General features: G+C 35.3%; 1 protein-coding gene across 1 annotated transcript in view; it reads right to left on the minus strand.

Moving 5' to 3' along the window:
• The window catches only part of LOC149079924 (uncharacterized), a 170,004-nt gene that overhangs the window by 14,834 nt on the left and 136,325 nt on the right, over positions 1-18,845 (minus strand). The window contains exons 2-3 of the mRNA XM_089238808.1: positions 7,360-7,728; positions 1,735-2,049 (exon numbers count right to left, since the gene is read on the minus strand). Coding sequence (XP_089094934.1) covers positions 1,735-2,049; positions 7,360-7,728 — 684 coding nt within the window. The remainder of the gene's footprint in view (positions 1-1,734; positions 2,050-7,359; positions 7,729-18,845) is intronic.

Here is an 18,845-nt window from a genome sequence, read left to right on the forward strand (position 1 = left end):
TTAACAGATGCCTGGGAATTAATTATCTTTCCTCGACTCGGCGTGTAAGTAATTTCTGATGGTTTCATTGTTTTCTTAAATCTCAAAAGAAACATAAACTGTGTGTCGGTATGATAATCTTAGATTTCCTTGACAAGTTTTCTCCGTGTAGTAGAAGCTTCTATCAAACTCAATAGCCATAGATAGCCATACCAAATTTACAAACGAAATATTATTAGTGAGCTATTATTCTGACATTCAAAGGTTTTCGCACAAAGTCTAATGAAAATTGCACGTGATTGTGTTTCAAGTTTTAATTAATCAAATGCAATACACATGCATATAATATATAAATTTTTCACGTGCTGTAGACCTACTTGTTTCAGTGAAAATTCGGTTGTAATTTGAGAATGTTGAATTGAATTTTCATTTATAGAACAATAAACTTCAGCAATAATACCATTTCATCACAATTTTTGATCACTAAATTCATATGCATACACACGGGAAAATGTCAAAATCTTAATCAGTGTACAGTCGTCAAAACGGCAATTGTTTGCAATACTGTTTTTTGACTGTCGGGGCAAATACTATTTGAACAATTTGCAATTATTAATACACTGTCTTGGCGATGTAAAACGTGTCTTGGCGATGTAAAACGTGTCTAGAAAGTTCTTTCCCATGTCATATTCTTCCCAACCACTGGTGGTAGCGAAAAACTTTTAATTGCAAAAATGTTTTAAATGAGGTAAATGTTCATATATTGCAGACATTTAAGTAAACAAATTAGACCGAGTAGTTATAACCAGAAATATGTTTGTCCTTTCGGAAATATGTAAAACAAAATAAGTTCCATTGCTTAACGACAAATAATAACAGATATTGAATATTTAAAAATTTAAGACACAGACCAAAAATCAGAGACATTTTTCAATTTGATATCCCATTATTTGGTTAAGTATAAACTTAACTATTTTGCTCTTCAAATTTTAAAGAGTAAAAAAGTTAAGTTTGTACTTAACCAAACCATGAGACACATCAAATCCAAAAATGTCTCTAATTCAGTGATTATAATTGATATTCTACTGTTTTGAAAAAAAAAATCAATACAATTTAGTTCATTGCTTATTTGCAAACACGTAATTACTTGAATGTCTTCGTTAGTTTCTGCGTACGAAATTTGTAGCAAAATTGTTAGAGATTTCCATTTACTAGTAAATTATAAACGATTCACATTGAGTGACATTAAAAAGAAAGTGAGAAAATTTCCGATTATTTTCATATTTATATTCATTTCTCAATTCCCTAAAAAGATTGCTTACAAGCGCCAAAAAGAAATCGGAAAAATTCCAGACTTCAAAATCAAATACCATGCTCAGTTTTTGTCATACGATGATGAAACTTTTTTTCTTTTGCGACATGAGTGCAAGGACAAAATTTTTGTAGACATGACTATAAGTTTAAAAAGCATAAAAGGTAGATTTTGCATTTTTTTTCAAAAATTAGTGCTTGTATAAGTATTATGATATGAATATTTAATTCAGTTAAAACACTTTTGCAAATGGAAGTTTTTGTTTGCTACCAACGATTGAAAAGACCCGGGTTCTTGACACGCTGTATAAATGCAAATGTGTTTGGAAATTTTTTTTAACTAAGATCAATTTTTGTGTTCATAAAAAGAAAATAGTACAGGAAACGCGTCTTATATAATTGTGAACACCTACTATGAGAACTGACGTTGGTTTTTTTTCTCACCTCCAAAAAGCCTATGTCGAATTCCTCTTTTCCATGAAGTATGGTCAATTATGAAGTAACAACTAAATGTAATGTTAGTATAATTGGACCAGTCTCGAATGCTGTAATGTCGTTTGAGCGTGACATGGTACGTTCCGTTTCTAAGCGTAACTACCCGATCAAAGGGAACGCTAGTCAAATAGTGCCTGGTATCTTCATTGAAGACTCCACAGGATAGAGATGGTTTCGGGAAAATGCCAACACAGTTCATATGGATTACCTCTGAGCAACTGTCGACGTCTAGAGTCGTGTGCCATACATTTTCTTGGCAAGCATCTGATTGAAAAAGAGTAAAAAGATGAATAACACAAAGCAAACTAATAGAAGTAAATAGAAGGAAAACTCAGTCACAATATACATAACAAATGTTTTACACTATAAACTGGTTCTACCCCTGCAGCGCTACGCCACTCCGCGCATTTTAAAAACTAGTTTTTGATTTCAAAATCAATCAAAATCACCTCAGTTGCAACTCAAAAACTCATTTTTGAGCGGCGTAGCACTGTGGGTGTTGAACCGGCTTCAAATGATAACCGAATGAACATTGCTGGTAATCCGTCTAAAGCACGGGTTCTTAAGCTTCTGTGCTTCTCAGACCCTTCGTGCCAATATGATGAAATTCACAGGTCCCCTGTGCTAATGAAGTAAATGCCGCTGTCCGCTTTACAAAAAAGGATATTCCATATGAGTTATAGTAATGTGCAACCAGTCAGTTAAATTTTTTTTCATACAATCTCACGGACCCTCTGAAATTTTTCCAAAGACCCATGGTTAAGATCCCCTGTTCTGAACTATATTATTATTGATGACTAGAGGTAATGACTAAAGTAATTTCTAGGATACTTCTTGTGGTCACTCTTATTTTATTAGGGAGGAATGAAAGTGCAATAGCAAATACTCTCTTCTCAGAGAATTGAAATGAATATTACGGGGGGAAAAGTTAAACAAAAAGCAGGCATATATGTGAGATGGATATTCATAATTTTAGTCATATCCGTTATAACATAATTTGAAGATTACGAAAATTATCGGTATTTCCTGATTTCAGCGAAAGTTATAAATGAAAGTAATCATGGTTGAAAAATGGGAAATTTAAATTTAAAAAAAGGCGAGAAGGACAAAATTACGGGAAATATCGGAATGTTCCGTATACAGGTCATGTCAATGAGCAAGTAGGAGCGTCAAACATGTAAGAAATATTATTTTCATTGTCAGGTAACAATAGAACAAATAAACGCAATGTTCAAAGCCCTAGTAGGAATTACTTGATAAAACATCAACGAAGCAAAGCGGACGAAGAATGTGTCGTTATATCGGAGGTCGCTTTCATCCGCGTAATAACCAAGATTCGTAAGCTAACATTCATTTTCAATACCTTGCAAAAACGTTTCTGCACTCAGACATTTTTACGGATTATTTCCCAACTTATGATAGAGATTCCATTTTAGAATATTGTAAAAACAATGACTTTCAAACCATTGGAGTATAAATACGTTTTAGGTCAAAGAAAACTATAAATATATTGGAAAAAATATTTTTAACTCAAGAAGGAATTTTTCTTACAACGTTGTGTATCATTCAGTATCCGTTGAAACGTTAGTAAAGATGCTTCTGACAGTGAAGGCCGTGATAATTCTCAATAGAGTTGAAGAAGCTGTCTACAGAAGACTTTTATGAAGTTTCTGTTATGATTTAGTATCATCCCCTACCAGAAGTTAATGGTTTGCTTTCCTCAGTGACCCCACAAAACCATTTTGTCATCTAACGAAAAAGAATAAATAAAAAAAAAAATATTGGTGGGATATGTAATGGATATATGGCGAAAGAGAAGAGATATAGGGCCGGGATTTCGACTGGCCAAAAAAAACTCCGATACCCACATACCAGAAACATTGTTGATACTGGTTTATCTCTTGTACTCGCCCGAGTTCTTCCGCACGAACCAGAAAATTTAATTCCAGCTCCCGGTCTTGTTCAGGAGAAGGTAACAAAATAATAATAAAAGACGAAAAAAAAAATAAATTCGTACAGGCTAGATCTGTTTCTTTTTTTCTCCCCGTTTTAGTTGTTTTCAGAGACGTATATGTGTGAAGCAATGTGTGACATTAGATGGACATATGTCTAAAGAAAAAGAAAGGTCCAACAGAATAAAAGAGAAGAAATATGTGTGTGTATGAGGGGGCTGCAAAACCACCAGATTTTTTGGAAGAAGGCCAACTCAGAGTGGCAATGACAGCCCCTTCGCTATTTATCTGTAGGTCATGAACAGGAACCTGTGACAACATGAAAAAAAAAATGTTATAAATAGAATGATGAATCATCAAGAATTTATTTCCCCTCCTCTTTTCTTTTGTAAAATGTATATGTCTTAAAGGATTCATCACAAAAGAAATTCTCAGACTCTTATACCATTAATAACAATAATAATATCATGATTAGTTTTGCTATCGGTGAAGTATACAGGGTGAAAACGTGAGTATATGTTTCAGCTCAAATAACTCGTAAACCGTTGGTTGTAGAAATATAGCTTTGGTTAGAAAAGCATCCAAATAACGTGCCCATTTTAGACACGTCATTTTTTTACTAGACGTCAAATACAGGGTGTCTCACAAAGGACTTCCTGATTTTAAAATGAAATAACTCGGAAACGTTGATCGATAGAAGAATAAAACAAGCTGCATGATTGTATTCAAAGCCGTAAAAATAAGATAAAGAAATTTCTAAATTAGTCACAAATGTTGCCGACAGATGGCATACGCAGAAATCGCAGTGCGGAGTCCGAGAAATAAGCGCCTAGATATGAACTGTCGTTCATAAGGCAAGCAGTCGTTCCAATCACATCACAATCGATTCAAAACGCGCACTTTTCGCAGAACAGAGATGGTGCAAGCGATCACTACTGAGCGGTACGTTGTAGTTTTGGATCAATTTGTCGCCTGGGTTGGAGGACCAACGAGGCACTTCGTGATTCATGCAAGATGGGGCCTAACCACACCGTACCACAACGGATTTCGCCTTTCTTGAGGAACACTTCGGAAATGGAGTCATTGCATTGAACTGTTCCATATTAATTGGAACATTCATGGATCCACCTCGATGTTCACTCAATCTTACCCGCTGAGATAACTTTGTGTGGGGTAAATTAAAGGACACTCTTTTCCGGAACAATCCTGCAACACTAGGCAAGCTTCAAGATTTGATCTGTGAGGCATGTGCGTCCATTCCCGTTGAGACACTATAGAAGCTGGCCGAAAATTTCATTCTTCGTTTGCGCCCTCTCTGTGCTGCAAAAGGTGCACATTTTGAATCGATTGTGATGCGATTGCAACGACTGCTTGCAAAGGACATTTTATAGCCTATTTCTCGGACACCGTAATGCGATTACAGCGTATGGCGCTACTTGTCGCAACACGTGAAACTAATTTTGAAACTTATGTAGATTTTTACGGCTTTCAAAGTAAATGTACCACCTGTGTTATTCTTCTATCGATCACCGTTCCTGAGTTATTTCATTTTAAAATCAGGAAGTCCTTTGTGGGACACCCTGTATGTATTGAGATATAAAATTAATTTTCTTATACTGTCCCTTTGGCTTCTAACTTCCAACAAAATTGTTGCCGTGTCCCTTCTGAGCCGAACAAAAAATCTTCCATGTTCCTAAATGCGGTAATAACCGAGATATTCGCGTTCGAAACCGCTGAAAATAAGGGAAAGACCAGCATATATTAAGGAAAGGGCTTTTGTTGTACCCTTCAAATTCATAGATATTGAATGTAAAATATCAGTAAAAAGAGGAAAATCGAGTGGTTATAGCTTCATGTGTATGAAATTGTAATCGGGGGAAACATAAAAATTAATAATTTTTATGACCCCAACAAAAAATAAGCCGTTAAATAAAGTTTGCGCTTTTTTGTTATACAGTAAAAAAACAGATAATTAAACAATGTATTAATAAATTTTTATTCAAATGATATTTTGGACTTTTTGTATGACCCGTCATGATAAATATGCTGATGATGAAATTTGCTCTCTATTAAATAGAAAAAAAAATTACTGTGCAAAATTCGAAGTAAAATTCACCAAGATATCAAAAATTGAAATTGTGCTTTCTTCCCCATTTTTCACTTGCTAGAGTAACTAAGTCTTGAACGAATATGTAGAGATTCATAAAAAATGGTAAAAAGCACAACTATTGATATCTCGTCGAATTTCCATGCAAATGTTACGAAATAAATTATTTCCGGTATAATTGGAGAGGCGAAAATTTCACTAATGACATTATTTTGATATAGACCTATAAAAATTTTAGTTATTGTATTTTTATATTTTTAATCGTTCGTAATTGAAGGAAAATTCCCCTCTGTTAATCATTTCTCACTTTAATGTTATAATACACACGGTAGAATTTTCACATTTTTTTCAACAATTCTCATTAAATACCATTTATTATAATAATATTAATTCGAATGTATAAAAATGTGAGTTGTTTATAACAAATATACGAGTATTTTAAGCAATGTTGATATTGCTTAAAACCCTGTTTCAAAAAATCATGTTCATTCAATTATAAATTGGAACGATTTCGATTTCAAACAATCTAACTCATGAAATCCTATTATTTCTTTTTTTTAAATGTTCAAATCGATAGATTGATGAAATAAATTAACTAGAAAAAAAATTAACCGTGATAAGGTGAATTTCCAATTTATTTATCAACTGGATAATCGATTACTTACCTTTTTAAAAATATTAGAAATATCTCACTACGAAGATAAATGAGAAAATACCGACTTACTTTTGTTTTGTATAGTATACAGGGCGTCCTGTATGTGCTAATGCGGCCTTTACCTCATCAACCGTTTGTCGTATGGTTTCAATTCGAGAAATGCTCAGAATGTCTTCAGAAATTACACTGTACCAGTTTTTAGAGCGAAAAAATACAGTGCGTCACAAAATATAAAAAAAATCTAAATTTTTATACGGTCTCCCTGTCCTCTAACTTCCAGTTAAAAAGTTGTTGCCCTGTTTTTTCTGAGTCCAACAAAAGCAACCTTTTATTTTTAACTGCTATATTCACAGAGATATTCGAATTCAAAAATCGGAGAAAAGTTGGGAAAGAACATAATAAATGAGAGAAAAAAACGTTAACGTTAGTTTTGGCTGTTATTTCCCAACTTTTCTCCGATTTTTTGAACTAAAATATTTCTGTGAATATTGCAGTTTAAAACATGGGACTTTTTTTATTTGGCTCAGACTAGACAGGGCAACAACTTTCTAATTGAAAGTTAGAGGACAAGAGGAACGTATAAAAGTTTAGAGTTTTTATTTTGCGACACACTATATGTTCACTCTAAAAAATGGCACATGGTAATTTTTGAATGCCTGTTGAGCATTTTCTAAATTGGAATCATACCTCTACGATTGATGGTTGATGAGATAGAGGCAGCACTTACAAGACAACCTGTATATTTTTTCGTATGTAGGATCCGAATAGATTTTTTTATAGTGTGCCAGGTCTGATATATATAATTAATGATGGCTCACCTTTGGTTTTGTGAAGCGGTCCTTTAGTTGTCGTTTACTTACCAACTATCACAATGAGGGTGAATTCAGTATGAGCGGTCATCTGATTGGTCTGCACGAGGCATGTGTACCTTCCTTCCATCTCCATATCGGCTTGCCTGATGACCACGAAACCAGGGTCGAGGTTTGCTACGTCGGTTCTTCCGAAAAATATCTCTTTGGCCACTGGCCTTCGACCGGGTCTCCAAACGTACACCTCGGAACTCTCTTCGGAACCACCGCGTTTCCATTCCCAGCGTACTGAAGATACTGTTTCTTCAGGTGCCGTTACGTAGTTACAGTGTAGCGTCGCCGCTTCGCCTTGCAGGACGTAATCTGTTCTGTTGGTTTCTGTGACTAGCGTGATATTTGATACTATGACGGCTGAGGAACCTGCAAAGAAACAATGAAAACTCAGAATAGTCACACAAACTTCTATCCAAGATATCGACTGTTTCACGAAGAGTGTCCAAAATATATATATTGTGGTAACCCTTCACGCGACAATGACGAGGTATCTCGCCTCCATAGAAGCCTCTTATTTTAGCACTGACAACACCAGGTATTTTGTAAAAGTTATTTCTCAATGGGAAACTTTTTCCTATGCTCCCTAGTTTGCACCAGCTGGAAATCGGCAGAAATCCTATTTCATTAGAAAAGATATGGCATTTTGAAAAGAGTTTAGTGATTTCTAATTGCCGCTTAAGGGTTAAAGTGCTATTTAGTGTCTCCCACAGGCGATGCGGGAACTGAGGAGGATTACAAATTTACCCAATAAATGAAAATATGTCGATATATCGATAGATGAAATTCTTGATTTTTGCTATTTTTTACATAATAAAACGTGTTGAAAAAATGCGGGGTGAAAATCAGAAATTTAAGCTATATATATCATATGTTAATGAATTTTCATTCAAATGTTGCATTGAGAATTTCTTTCGCTGCGCAAATTTTACTAATTGGCATTTCTTCGATAAGGCACCCCATATAAAAACTTTGATTTTTATATTTCAGTTACAATGGGAGTGAAAATAAAGTTACTGCCCAATCTTTGTTTTATTGATATTTTTCAATATTTTATTTAACTTTTAGAATCGACCATAGAAATTTCATTACTTTCGGATACTCTAAGTGAAACTCTCCGTATAGTATCAAGAAATTTAAAAGAATGTTTTTAATAATTTGATCAAAAGTTATGTAATAAAAAAGTTTGATGAAACGTAGCATAAAAAACACATGGAAGATGATACAAAAAGTATTGAAAAAGTGAACACATACTCTTGAAACGGTCGTGCCAAAAACCGTTATAATTTATGAAGATTTCCATAGCAATCAATTAATAAATCTTTGGTAACTCAGTTTGATTTGATTGCGAAGCAAAGGGGGGTCGGGATGATTCCTCCACTTTCATTTGCATAACCACAGCACGTCGCCAAAGTAAAATTGTTAAACCTCTGGAACTTTCGGGTTATTCTTGGCGATTTGAAAGGGCTTCTCAAGTTTTGGAAGGAGGTAGAGTTGTAATTACTGCGTATTTTCCCATTGCTTTCCACGCATCCAGTTTTGCTTATAAGAATGCTTTCTGATTAATGGAGATTACGGCTAAGGAAATAGCGAGACCCACCGTCAGAACCACGTTTGCATAGTTTAGACGAAAGAGCGAAAGTGATTCATTGTATCTCGCAGTCTAATGACGGCTTTGTGCACCGTGCGAAATGGAGAAGAAAACAAATTAATGCATATTAAGAAGATGGCCGTGAACCTTCACTTCACACGATTTCCTTTCTACGGTTTTGTACTTGCTCACGATTTATCCACTCAGAGGGTATAAGACCAATTTTCTTAACTTTTTTTTTTCGATTTAATGTGAGCACGAAAAAGTTGTCTTCCACAAGTTACCTACTTAGAAAACTACTGTAATTAAATAGCATGAAAATCATATTCCGAGAAATCATAGATACTTCTATAAAGAATATGAAGAGGGGTTAGGTCAGTGTTTCCCAAAGTGGACAATATCGCCCCCTGGTGGGCGATAGAATGGTCCAAGGGAGCGATAGAACCTACTGATTTAACATAGGATCGTATGGGTTTACTTGAGTTGGGGGGGCCATGAGAGGAAAAAATTTCTGATGAAGGGGGCGATGGAACAAAAAGTTTGGGAGACTATGGGTTAGGTGAACAGAGAGAATCAGCTGCTCTTCATTGATGAGTGACAATAAGATTTCTTGAAAGATTAACGATGGTAAATGACGATTGAAAAATACGTAGTATTTGATCATTATGAATATTTTATCATCAAAAGTTATACAGTGTGTCCGCGCTAAATGTACAGTAGAACCTCTCTTTTGCGGACACCGGAAGGACAAAAAAAAATTAAACGTCCGTATAAGAGTGGTGTCCGTTAATCAGGGGTTTGAAATGTATACTTTTATTATACAAAGGGAAATTAGCCGTAAAAGAATGGTGTTCGTTAAGAGAGGTTTCACTGTAGGCCATTTAATAAGAAATTCATACTGGTGGGTCACTTTATAAAAAAATTTGGCATTCAGAGATGAGCTGACAAGATGTCAATCTGAGGCAAGGATTCCCAAACTTTTTACGTAACAGAAATCCTTGGAAAGTTTGAAAGGTTTTGCGGCACCCATGTCTGATCTCGAGTACTTAGACAAGATCTTAAAGTGCCGTAATACAGTTTTCATGAACCACTTTTGCAATATATTTCATTCTAATTTATGCCTTCCTTTTATTAATTTATTTCCTTCGGAGTCCTTAGATACTCCCTGCAGTGGTCTGCAAATTACCTCTGAAGCCTCCTTTTAAAAGATTATAATTGTGTTAAGAGCTATCGCCTTCATCCGTCTCAGGGGGTTTCGATGCAAATGAAGTGATTTCAAAAATCTGGAAAGTGTTACAGAAGTCGCCGATTGAAAAAGGGCACACCCCCACTAGTAACCATTTTCTCTTTACTGGCGCGTCAAACTGAGAGTCTGTTTTTTGGCCCATTTTTAGCATGCTAAAAAATTATTTTCCAAAATTAATGGTAAGAACAACCATGATTAGTCATAAATTCTAGTTGCATTAGAGAAAGCAACTGTTGAATTTTATTTGCAGGATAATAAAGTTAAATTTAAGCACCATTAAGGGATCTGCAGATCTCCGTCCACACAATTCGATCTCCTGCCAAGACCCAAAGTTTTCTACCAAGCTAATGCATGTGCGCTATCGACAGTTGATCTGGAACGCTTTACACAGTAGTCGCGTACTATCTGTCAGAATGTAAACGCCACAACAGGCAGGCTTTGCTTAGATTAAATAATATCAGTGACGCTTGTAAAGCCGGTTCCGGAAATGTTTCTAGTGTAAGCGAATAATATTTTGGTGATAAAATATATCGCCCGTCCCCTGTTGGTGCCCTAAAGAAATCGTCCACTTTCAATTGGTGGCCTCAAAAATCAGCTCCCTTCAGTTGGCACCTTCTTCGGCCGCGTAGTGACAGGATTCAAGATCCGGCCCTGGACGTGTGTTAAATGCTGTGTACATGAGCTTAGTGGGATGGGAAGCCTCCCTTAAAATAATACCTTTGCAGCAGTTGATTTAACAACAACTCAAATTCTACTGAACACTTGGCAGGAGATTGAATACTGTTTGGATGGGCATCTGCAGAACCCTTAATAGTGCTCAAATTTAACATTACTACACTGCAAATAAAATTGAAGAGTTGCTTTCTCTAATGCAATCACAATTTATGACTAAACATGGCTGGTTCTTGACATTAACTTGGCAAAAAACTCCTATCGACAAGGAAGCACTTTTATAAACAAGCATGCAAACGTTTGACACTATAAATGACATTAATTAAGTTTTAAAAGTGTCAAATAAAAATGAATAAATGTTGTTCATTATACCAGGAATTTTCAGAATTATAAAATGATTTAGGTTTCGTAGAATATTTATTCATCGTATGTAAATTATCTCAGTATGTACGTGAATCTACGCTATGATTTGAAATCACATCTTCAAAGCTGGATTTGCGTTGACACCAGAAACTTTTGTGCGACGAGAGATTTTGCAAATTTTATTTTTGAAGGCCCCGTTCGTTGTTCATCCAATAATTGCCAACAACGCCCTCAACTTCTCTCTTTACACTCTGGCCCGTTGCCTTAGTAGATTCGTCAAAACTTTTCGCTGCTAATGCATTGTTTGAAGAGGAGCTTGCCCGTGGTACGTGGACGGGGCAAAGTAGCGAAGGAGAGCGTATGTATCTCTTTCATTAAGGTAAATTGCGTAGCGTCTTGTTGCACGTTTTCCCGTTGCACTTTCCGAGGGTTTTCGCCGTCACATTTTGTATATATCCTCTCTCTCTCACCCTTTTCACCGAATTAGCCGTTGTCGTACTCTCTCGCAACACCGACGCCGTGTCTGCGGATTCTCAGTCTTTGCGGGACAGCGTGTCAAAATCTATCTCGATGCCGAAAGACAAATGTCAGCTCTCAGTATCAATTATCTGAGCCACTAAAGACGTTAATTTAATGGATGGGAGAGTTGCTTAATTTTATAAATTAGATGTTTGCTTAGAAAAGAGAGAGAGGAGAATATTTGAAATTCACTGTATTTTGTTGTTTTTTCGTTTATTCTGACAATATAAAAGCTACACTGGGATGATAGAATTTCTATTTTTATCGTTACAAATTATTGTCACAGTAGAACTCAAAATGTTTTCTCATTTAAAAACAATAACTCTTTCGAATTTTCAAAAATTCGTAAACTCATTTGAATTAGCCACATTATTGTGCTTTTTTTGACGTGAAAATACATCTTTTAAATCCTGTGACGATACTTGGTATAGTGTTAATATCTCTTTCTGCCCGGTCACCAAGTCCGCTGCCCTTATTCGTAACAACGTAGCAAAACAAAATGGCTTTACGCTGTCTTGGGATGTATAAGATGAACATAGATCTTGTTGAGAAAAAATTACCCAATATCCTATGCAAGCAAAGGCAACTTCAAAAGTTTAATTACCAGTTTAAGTATGTCTCATTGTACTGTAACTGGGTATAACAGACGTATTCACGTTTGAACTTGCGGCTGTGATGAAACAACTAAACCAATTTTTTTTTTTTCAAATTCAAACTGTCATAAATAGATTTCAAATGAAAATCAGTTATGTTCGCTCTTTCTTCAACTAAAATGATTATATTGCTTTATAGAGGGTGTCCTATAAGTGCTAGCGCGGCCTTTATCTCATCAACCGTCCGTTGTAGAGGTATGATTCCAATTTTAAAAAATCCTCAACAGGCGTTTAAAAATTACCCTGTACCAGCTTCGAGCAGAGTGAAAATACAGTGTGAAAAGAAGCGTTAAATGCGGAAACACCGTTTCACCCGCATGTAACGCTATTTTCTTCAAATATTTCCTCCGATTTTCGAATTGGAATATGTGTGAATATTTCACTTAGAAACATGGATTTTTTTGTTGGCATCAGGAGGCACAGGACAACAACTTTCTAATTGGAAGTTAGAGCACAGGAGGACCGTATAAAAATTTAGATTTTTTATTTTGTTGCACTATGTATTTTCACTCTCAAAACTGGTACAGAGTAATTTTTAAACGCCTGTTGAGCATTTTTTAACTTGCAATCATACCGCTACGACGGACGGTTGATGAGATAAAGAACGTGCTAGCACTTACAGGACACCCTGTATATATTCAAATATGTATTCAAAATAATTTTTTACACCAAAAATCAGCCAAATATGTTAACCTTTTTACACTCACGGCATTTGCGTGTTTCTAGCTCGGAAAACTCACTCCATATTTTTGAAAATTTCAAGGTTGTCTTCAAAAAATTTTTTGGGCTAGGACAGTGGTTCTCAAAGTATGCGGCGCAGCTATTAGCGGCAATACTAACCTTTGAAACGGACGTCGCGGTGAGCGGTTTATATTAACGTGTACTTATTCAATACCATGAAGCGGTTCCTTGTTTGAGTAGTCTGGGGACCCACGGATACACGTCCAGTAGGGCAAGAGAGCCACAGAAGACCAAAGTTTGAGAACAACTGGTCTAGGATAACAAAATTTTGAATAGAAATGAACAACACATTAATTTGTGTTGAAAAGAAAATGTGCATGATGCCTCATGGCAACTTAGCTGCGTCCGACGGATGAGGAAAGATACAATTGCTTTTGTTTATGAAAAATACTTTGGTCGTTAAGAGGATCCCCATTTCTCGAAAGTATAAGCGAAAAAACATCTTCAGATTAGCTGAGATTATTACTTAATTTGCGTCAAATAAATTTTAAACGAGCTTAAAAGTATAGCCGGCACCTTGAGTGTCTAATGGTTAAGAAAGGAACCAAGTTCGTCGATATTTAACCTACTACATCGTATCTCAATCTCTCCGGACCTAAGGTCCAGTAAAATGTCTGAAACAATTTGACGGACTACTTATGTCCCGTATTACGAAACATTCCTATTTTTGGTTTCGAGTTTTTTATTCAATTGTCCCGTTTTTTTTTAAACGATGCTTTGCCTAATTGAATTGGTAATATTTACTACAATCACACACACATATGAATATAATGAGTTTTCCTAACTTATAAATTGTATTATGATAATCATGGATATAAATATGTTCATCTCGCATATCAGTCAGATTCAACGATTTCAATTCAATTCACTGCAATTTCCAGTAGCCCTCCATTCTCAGAGGAAAGAATAATACATATATTCATAGCTCCATGCCTTACATTAGTAGTTTTTCAGCAATTTCAACAACCATTGATGTTTTTGCTGACTTATGGAAACGTTTTTATGGCGATGTCTTGTATTTTCCCGTATTTAAGATCCCGGTTTCATGTATTTATCTCAATGAAATATGGCCACCTAGTCATTTGAATGTATTTTAGTGAAACAAATGGTGGTTTGCGATTTGTAGCAGCTCTCTATTCCCTCACCTTTCAGTAATTTGAACAGTATTTGGAAAATTTGTCGTAAATTGCGTATTTTAAATATCCCGTATCCAGGATCGCAATTTCCAGCATTTTTCTCAATGAGGTAAGTGAACCTTAGTATGAAGGCAGAATTTTTATTGCGATCCAGATGGATATAACTAATTTCAATTACAACAAATGAATAATTTTTCATTCAGTTAGAACCAACTAATCTGCTTGCGGACCACCTATGCCATCGTCGTGAACCACCTTCACGTAGAGCCGCCCTTAGGAGTGTGCGACAGCACCAGTCGCACCGGGCCCCGGTCATTAGGAGGGGGGGGGTACACTCATAGTAAATTATGGGAAACTTGCACCAATTCTCAAATTATTCCTTGCAATAATTCTCAGTTTTAATCAATTCTGGAACTTGTTCTACTGTTAATTCTGTATTTTCATCCATTTTGGAATTATATATATATCACTTCCATCAATTCTGAAATGTTTATCAATATTCTGGGATTATTTCTTCCATTAGTTCTGAATTTTTATCTCTCTCTCTCTCTCTCTCTTCTGGGATTTCTTCCCTTTATTCTGAATTTTTATCAATTCTGAAATTATTTCTTTCATCAATTCTGAAATTATTTCTTTCAACAATTCTGGAATTATTTCTTTCATCAATTCTGGAATTATTTTTTTCAATTATTTAAAGTCTAGAATTTTCATTAGTTTCGGGAATTTTCTCTCATTAGTTTTATGTGAGTGACCGAAACAGTGTGCAAGCATGTGAGACACTAAAAGAGTGACATTAGAGTTACAGGTGTAGTTGCAGGAAAGGAGGGGAGGAGGTCAAGGGGTTAAAGCACAGGGTGTCGAATTCGAGCAAAGAATAGTAAAAAAAATTAGACTAGAATGGGAGAAGGGCGGCAAAATTCGTGCAGCCCAACGGCGACAAAACCATGAATGCGCCTCTGCCAGTCCTCCAACTTCCGATTAGAAAGTTGTTGCCCTGTCTTTTCCGAGTCCAACAAGAGCGATACTATGTTTTTAACTGCAATATTCACAGAGATATTCGAATTCAAAAATAGGAGAAAAGTTGGGAAAGAACATCATAAATGAGAGAAAAGAGCGTTGTCCGCTGTCATTTCCCAACTTTTTAGATTTCTGAATTAAAATATCTCAGCGAATATTGTAGTTAACAGTACGTGAATTTTTTGATGGGCTAAGAAAAGACAGGGCAACAACTTTCTGATTGAAAGTTAGTGGACAAGGGGACCCCATCAAAATTTAGATTTTTTTTATTTTGTGACATACTGTATTTTACTCTAAAAACTGGTGCAGGGCAATTTTTGAACGCCTTTGGAGCATTTTTTTTAATTGGAATCATACCTCTACGACGGACGGTTGATGAGATAAAAACCGCGTTTGCACTTACACGACACCCTGTATAATATGTATTTTACACGAATTGTAAAATAAATTTGAAATTGGAAATTAAACCAAAAAACGGGGCCTGAAATATTTTTGGGGGCCCCGAAATTTTTGAGATGTACCTGGCCTCGATATAATTTTTGCACCGGGCTCCGCGTTTGGTAAGGGCGGCGGACCATAGGTTGAGAAACGCTGCTCTAGTAAAACAGATAACAGATTTATGAGAAAACAACAATAAAAAAAAAGAGGGGTAAAACACCCGAACCTCAAGTGCTGTTTGTCTCGCGGCTTTCTTTCCCATCCAAAGTCAATCAAACAGTAAAAAAAAAAAGGGTTCTACAGAAGAAAAAAAGGACAGAATGAAAAGAGGACCAGAGACAAACGCGAGATGAATATCACTGCTGCAATCGGATGGACATTTGGAATAAATAAATGAAAATAGGAGAACGGGCCGATCGAACAACAAGCCATCAGAACGGTTTTATGCCCGTCGGATTATCGCCGGTGTCGTTGGTTTTATACTTCGGCGTAATCCGGACGTATTCTGCTGACTGGGTTATCTGCTTTATCAGGATGCTCAAGATACGAGGTGAGTGAAACTGAGAATGTAGGCGCCAACTCTCTCGTCTAGCCACGGAGTCTCCATGGAGTCTTTGTGCTTGAGAACGGGTAAGTTTACCACTGGTCCAAATGGGCTCTCTCAACACCACTCAAGTGTTTGACTGCTTTGGTTGTTGCATAATGGATGTGTGTTCATTGGAGGAATGGGTGTAGGAATAAAAAAAAAAAAAAACATTCGATTCGCCCACGGAAAAAGACATCGTCTTCTCTATTTTGGACGTTCGAATACATAGTAGCCACAAGTGTTTGAGATGTGACATACGTAAAGTAGAAAGACTAATGTTTCGTGAGGGTTTTATTCTTTTGGGACAGAGAATGTCGGTGATGCGACATATTGCATTTTAATGATGTTTTATTTTGTTCGTTTCTTATTATCTCTGACGATTTTGTTTTTATGAAAAGATACCTCGCAATATTTCTACAACACACAGGGTTAATAACCTTTTTGTAGCCGTGAATCAAAATCAACAAACGATATAAGACAGATCCATGGGTTTTTCTTCAAATGAAAAAAAAATAAAATAATTGTTATAATATTTCTTATATATCAACCCTCAGCGTGCTCCCATTACGCAAGAATGATCGGCGTAGTAGCATGCTGAATCATCCAGAGATGATCACAGCTTTTTTGCTTTGGAGATGAAATTCTTTAAATGACGTATAGATGGCGTACGCGCTTACGCTCATATATATATATATATATATATATATATATATATATATATATATATATATATATATATATATATATATATATATGCGCGTTTTATATATGCTCTTTTATATTATGCTCTTTTATATTATGCTCTGTTTTTCATTAACTACTTATTATGCCCTGTTATATTTGCTGTTTTTTTTATGCTATTTTATGCTCTGTTTATATATATATATATATATATATATATATATATACGGCGCGTATGCGCGTACGCCATCTATACGTCATTTAAAGAATTTCATCCCAAAAGAAAAAAAGCTGTGATCATCCCTGGATGATTGAGCATGCTACTACGCTGCTAATAATAATAATACATATATGCGTGGAATCTATTTATTTTTCAATTTTCTCGCAGGTTTGCTTGTACTGCATTGGGCAGGTGTACGTTGTTGAGCAATGGTGGGAAGCCTTCCTACCTCAATCGCTATTTCGTCGGTGATTGTGGGTTTCGAGTCCAGATTCTCTTTGTCAATCACACCTTTCTTTTCGATTATATTAAATTTGCAAGTTCCTGTTTGATTGTCGTCTATCTTTTACAAAAGTCAACTGAGAAAAAAAGGGATTGTTTTTTTCACTCAGCCGCACTGAGAGCAGCTTTTCTCTGGCTATTCCCGTTAATAAAGTGTTTTGTTTTTGAAGTGAAATTAGTGGCGTAACAAGTGGATTGCTACGGCCAATCTCAAAAGCCCCAGTGACCGATAGGTTAAAAATCACTCTCTAGAATAAATGAAATTTTATTCGTTTCAGTTGAATTCGTTGACTGATACATGTGTGTGCACTTTTAGTATATCGGCTTTTCTTCATTTCCAATTGGTGGATGAAATACATCATTATATACGTAATTTTTGTTTCTTATGTCACTGAAGTGTCCTGTATTCATTTTATGACATCGGAATTATTCTTTGTGCGTCAAAAAAAGTAGCTTCTAAACATTATCAAACTCGACTTATTTGAAATTTATGGGATATTACACTATGGCCGATAAATCATGCTACACAACGTCTATACGGTACACAAAATCTCAATGCATAAACAGGGTTTCTGACTAAAGGTATCCAAAAGAATATGACTTATAGTACGAGAATCAACCATGATTAGTTATAATTTTTAATTACGTTGAAGAGGTCAACTCCTCAAGTTTATTTGTAGGTTAAGGGTCACATGCCTTTTACAGGGGAAAAACTATGCTGTAGTTATATATATAAAATATCATTAAACATATTACTTATTAGAAGTTTTTCACATATTTTTGATTATATATGCTATCTTGTGCTAGTAACAAATTTTACGCATCTTAAATACTTTATTTTTTGAAAATTTTCAAAAAAATACATTACAAACAGCTGGCGCGTATGATAAAATAACATGACATCAATGTAACCACACAATATTGAAACTAAAATAAAGTAAACGGTTCATTTCATAAAATGAACTAAAAGGCTGAAATTTTTCATTGGCTCATTCTTATTTAAAATTTATTTTAAAGTTTAAATTTTTAGAAACTCAAAAAAAGAGAATTTGCTTTTTTTAAAATCAAATACAGTATCTAGGTATGGGACTAAAATCTTTCAGTTCATTTTAATCTTTGTATCAATGCAAATAAAACAGCCATTTTTTTTAAATCTGGGAGGGAGGGGTAATTATTTTTTGAATTATCATGCACACGTGTTTGAAAATTGTGGTTTTGAGAAATCGCAAAAAACATAAAAACCTTCACCACAGAACAATCTTTGTTTAAATTTTTATTTTTAAACATAATTCGCGTTCCAGGTGGAATTTTTGCATGCGGTTTTCAGTAAGTAATCCAGTG

This window comes from Pholcus phalangioides, unplaced genomic scaffold (genome assembly GCF_987345545.1).
Source record: "Pholcus phalangioides strain wild (caught in Gottingen) unplaced genomic scaffold, Ppha-v1.0 ptg000011l_1, whole genome shotgun sequence".
Classification (NCBI taxonomy): Eukaryota; Metazoa; Arthropoda; class Arachnida; order Araneae; family Pholcidae; genus Pholcus; species Pholcus phalangioides.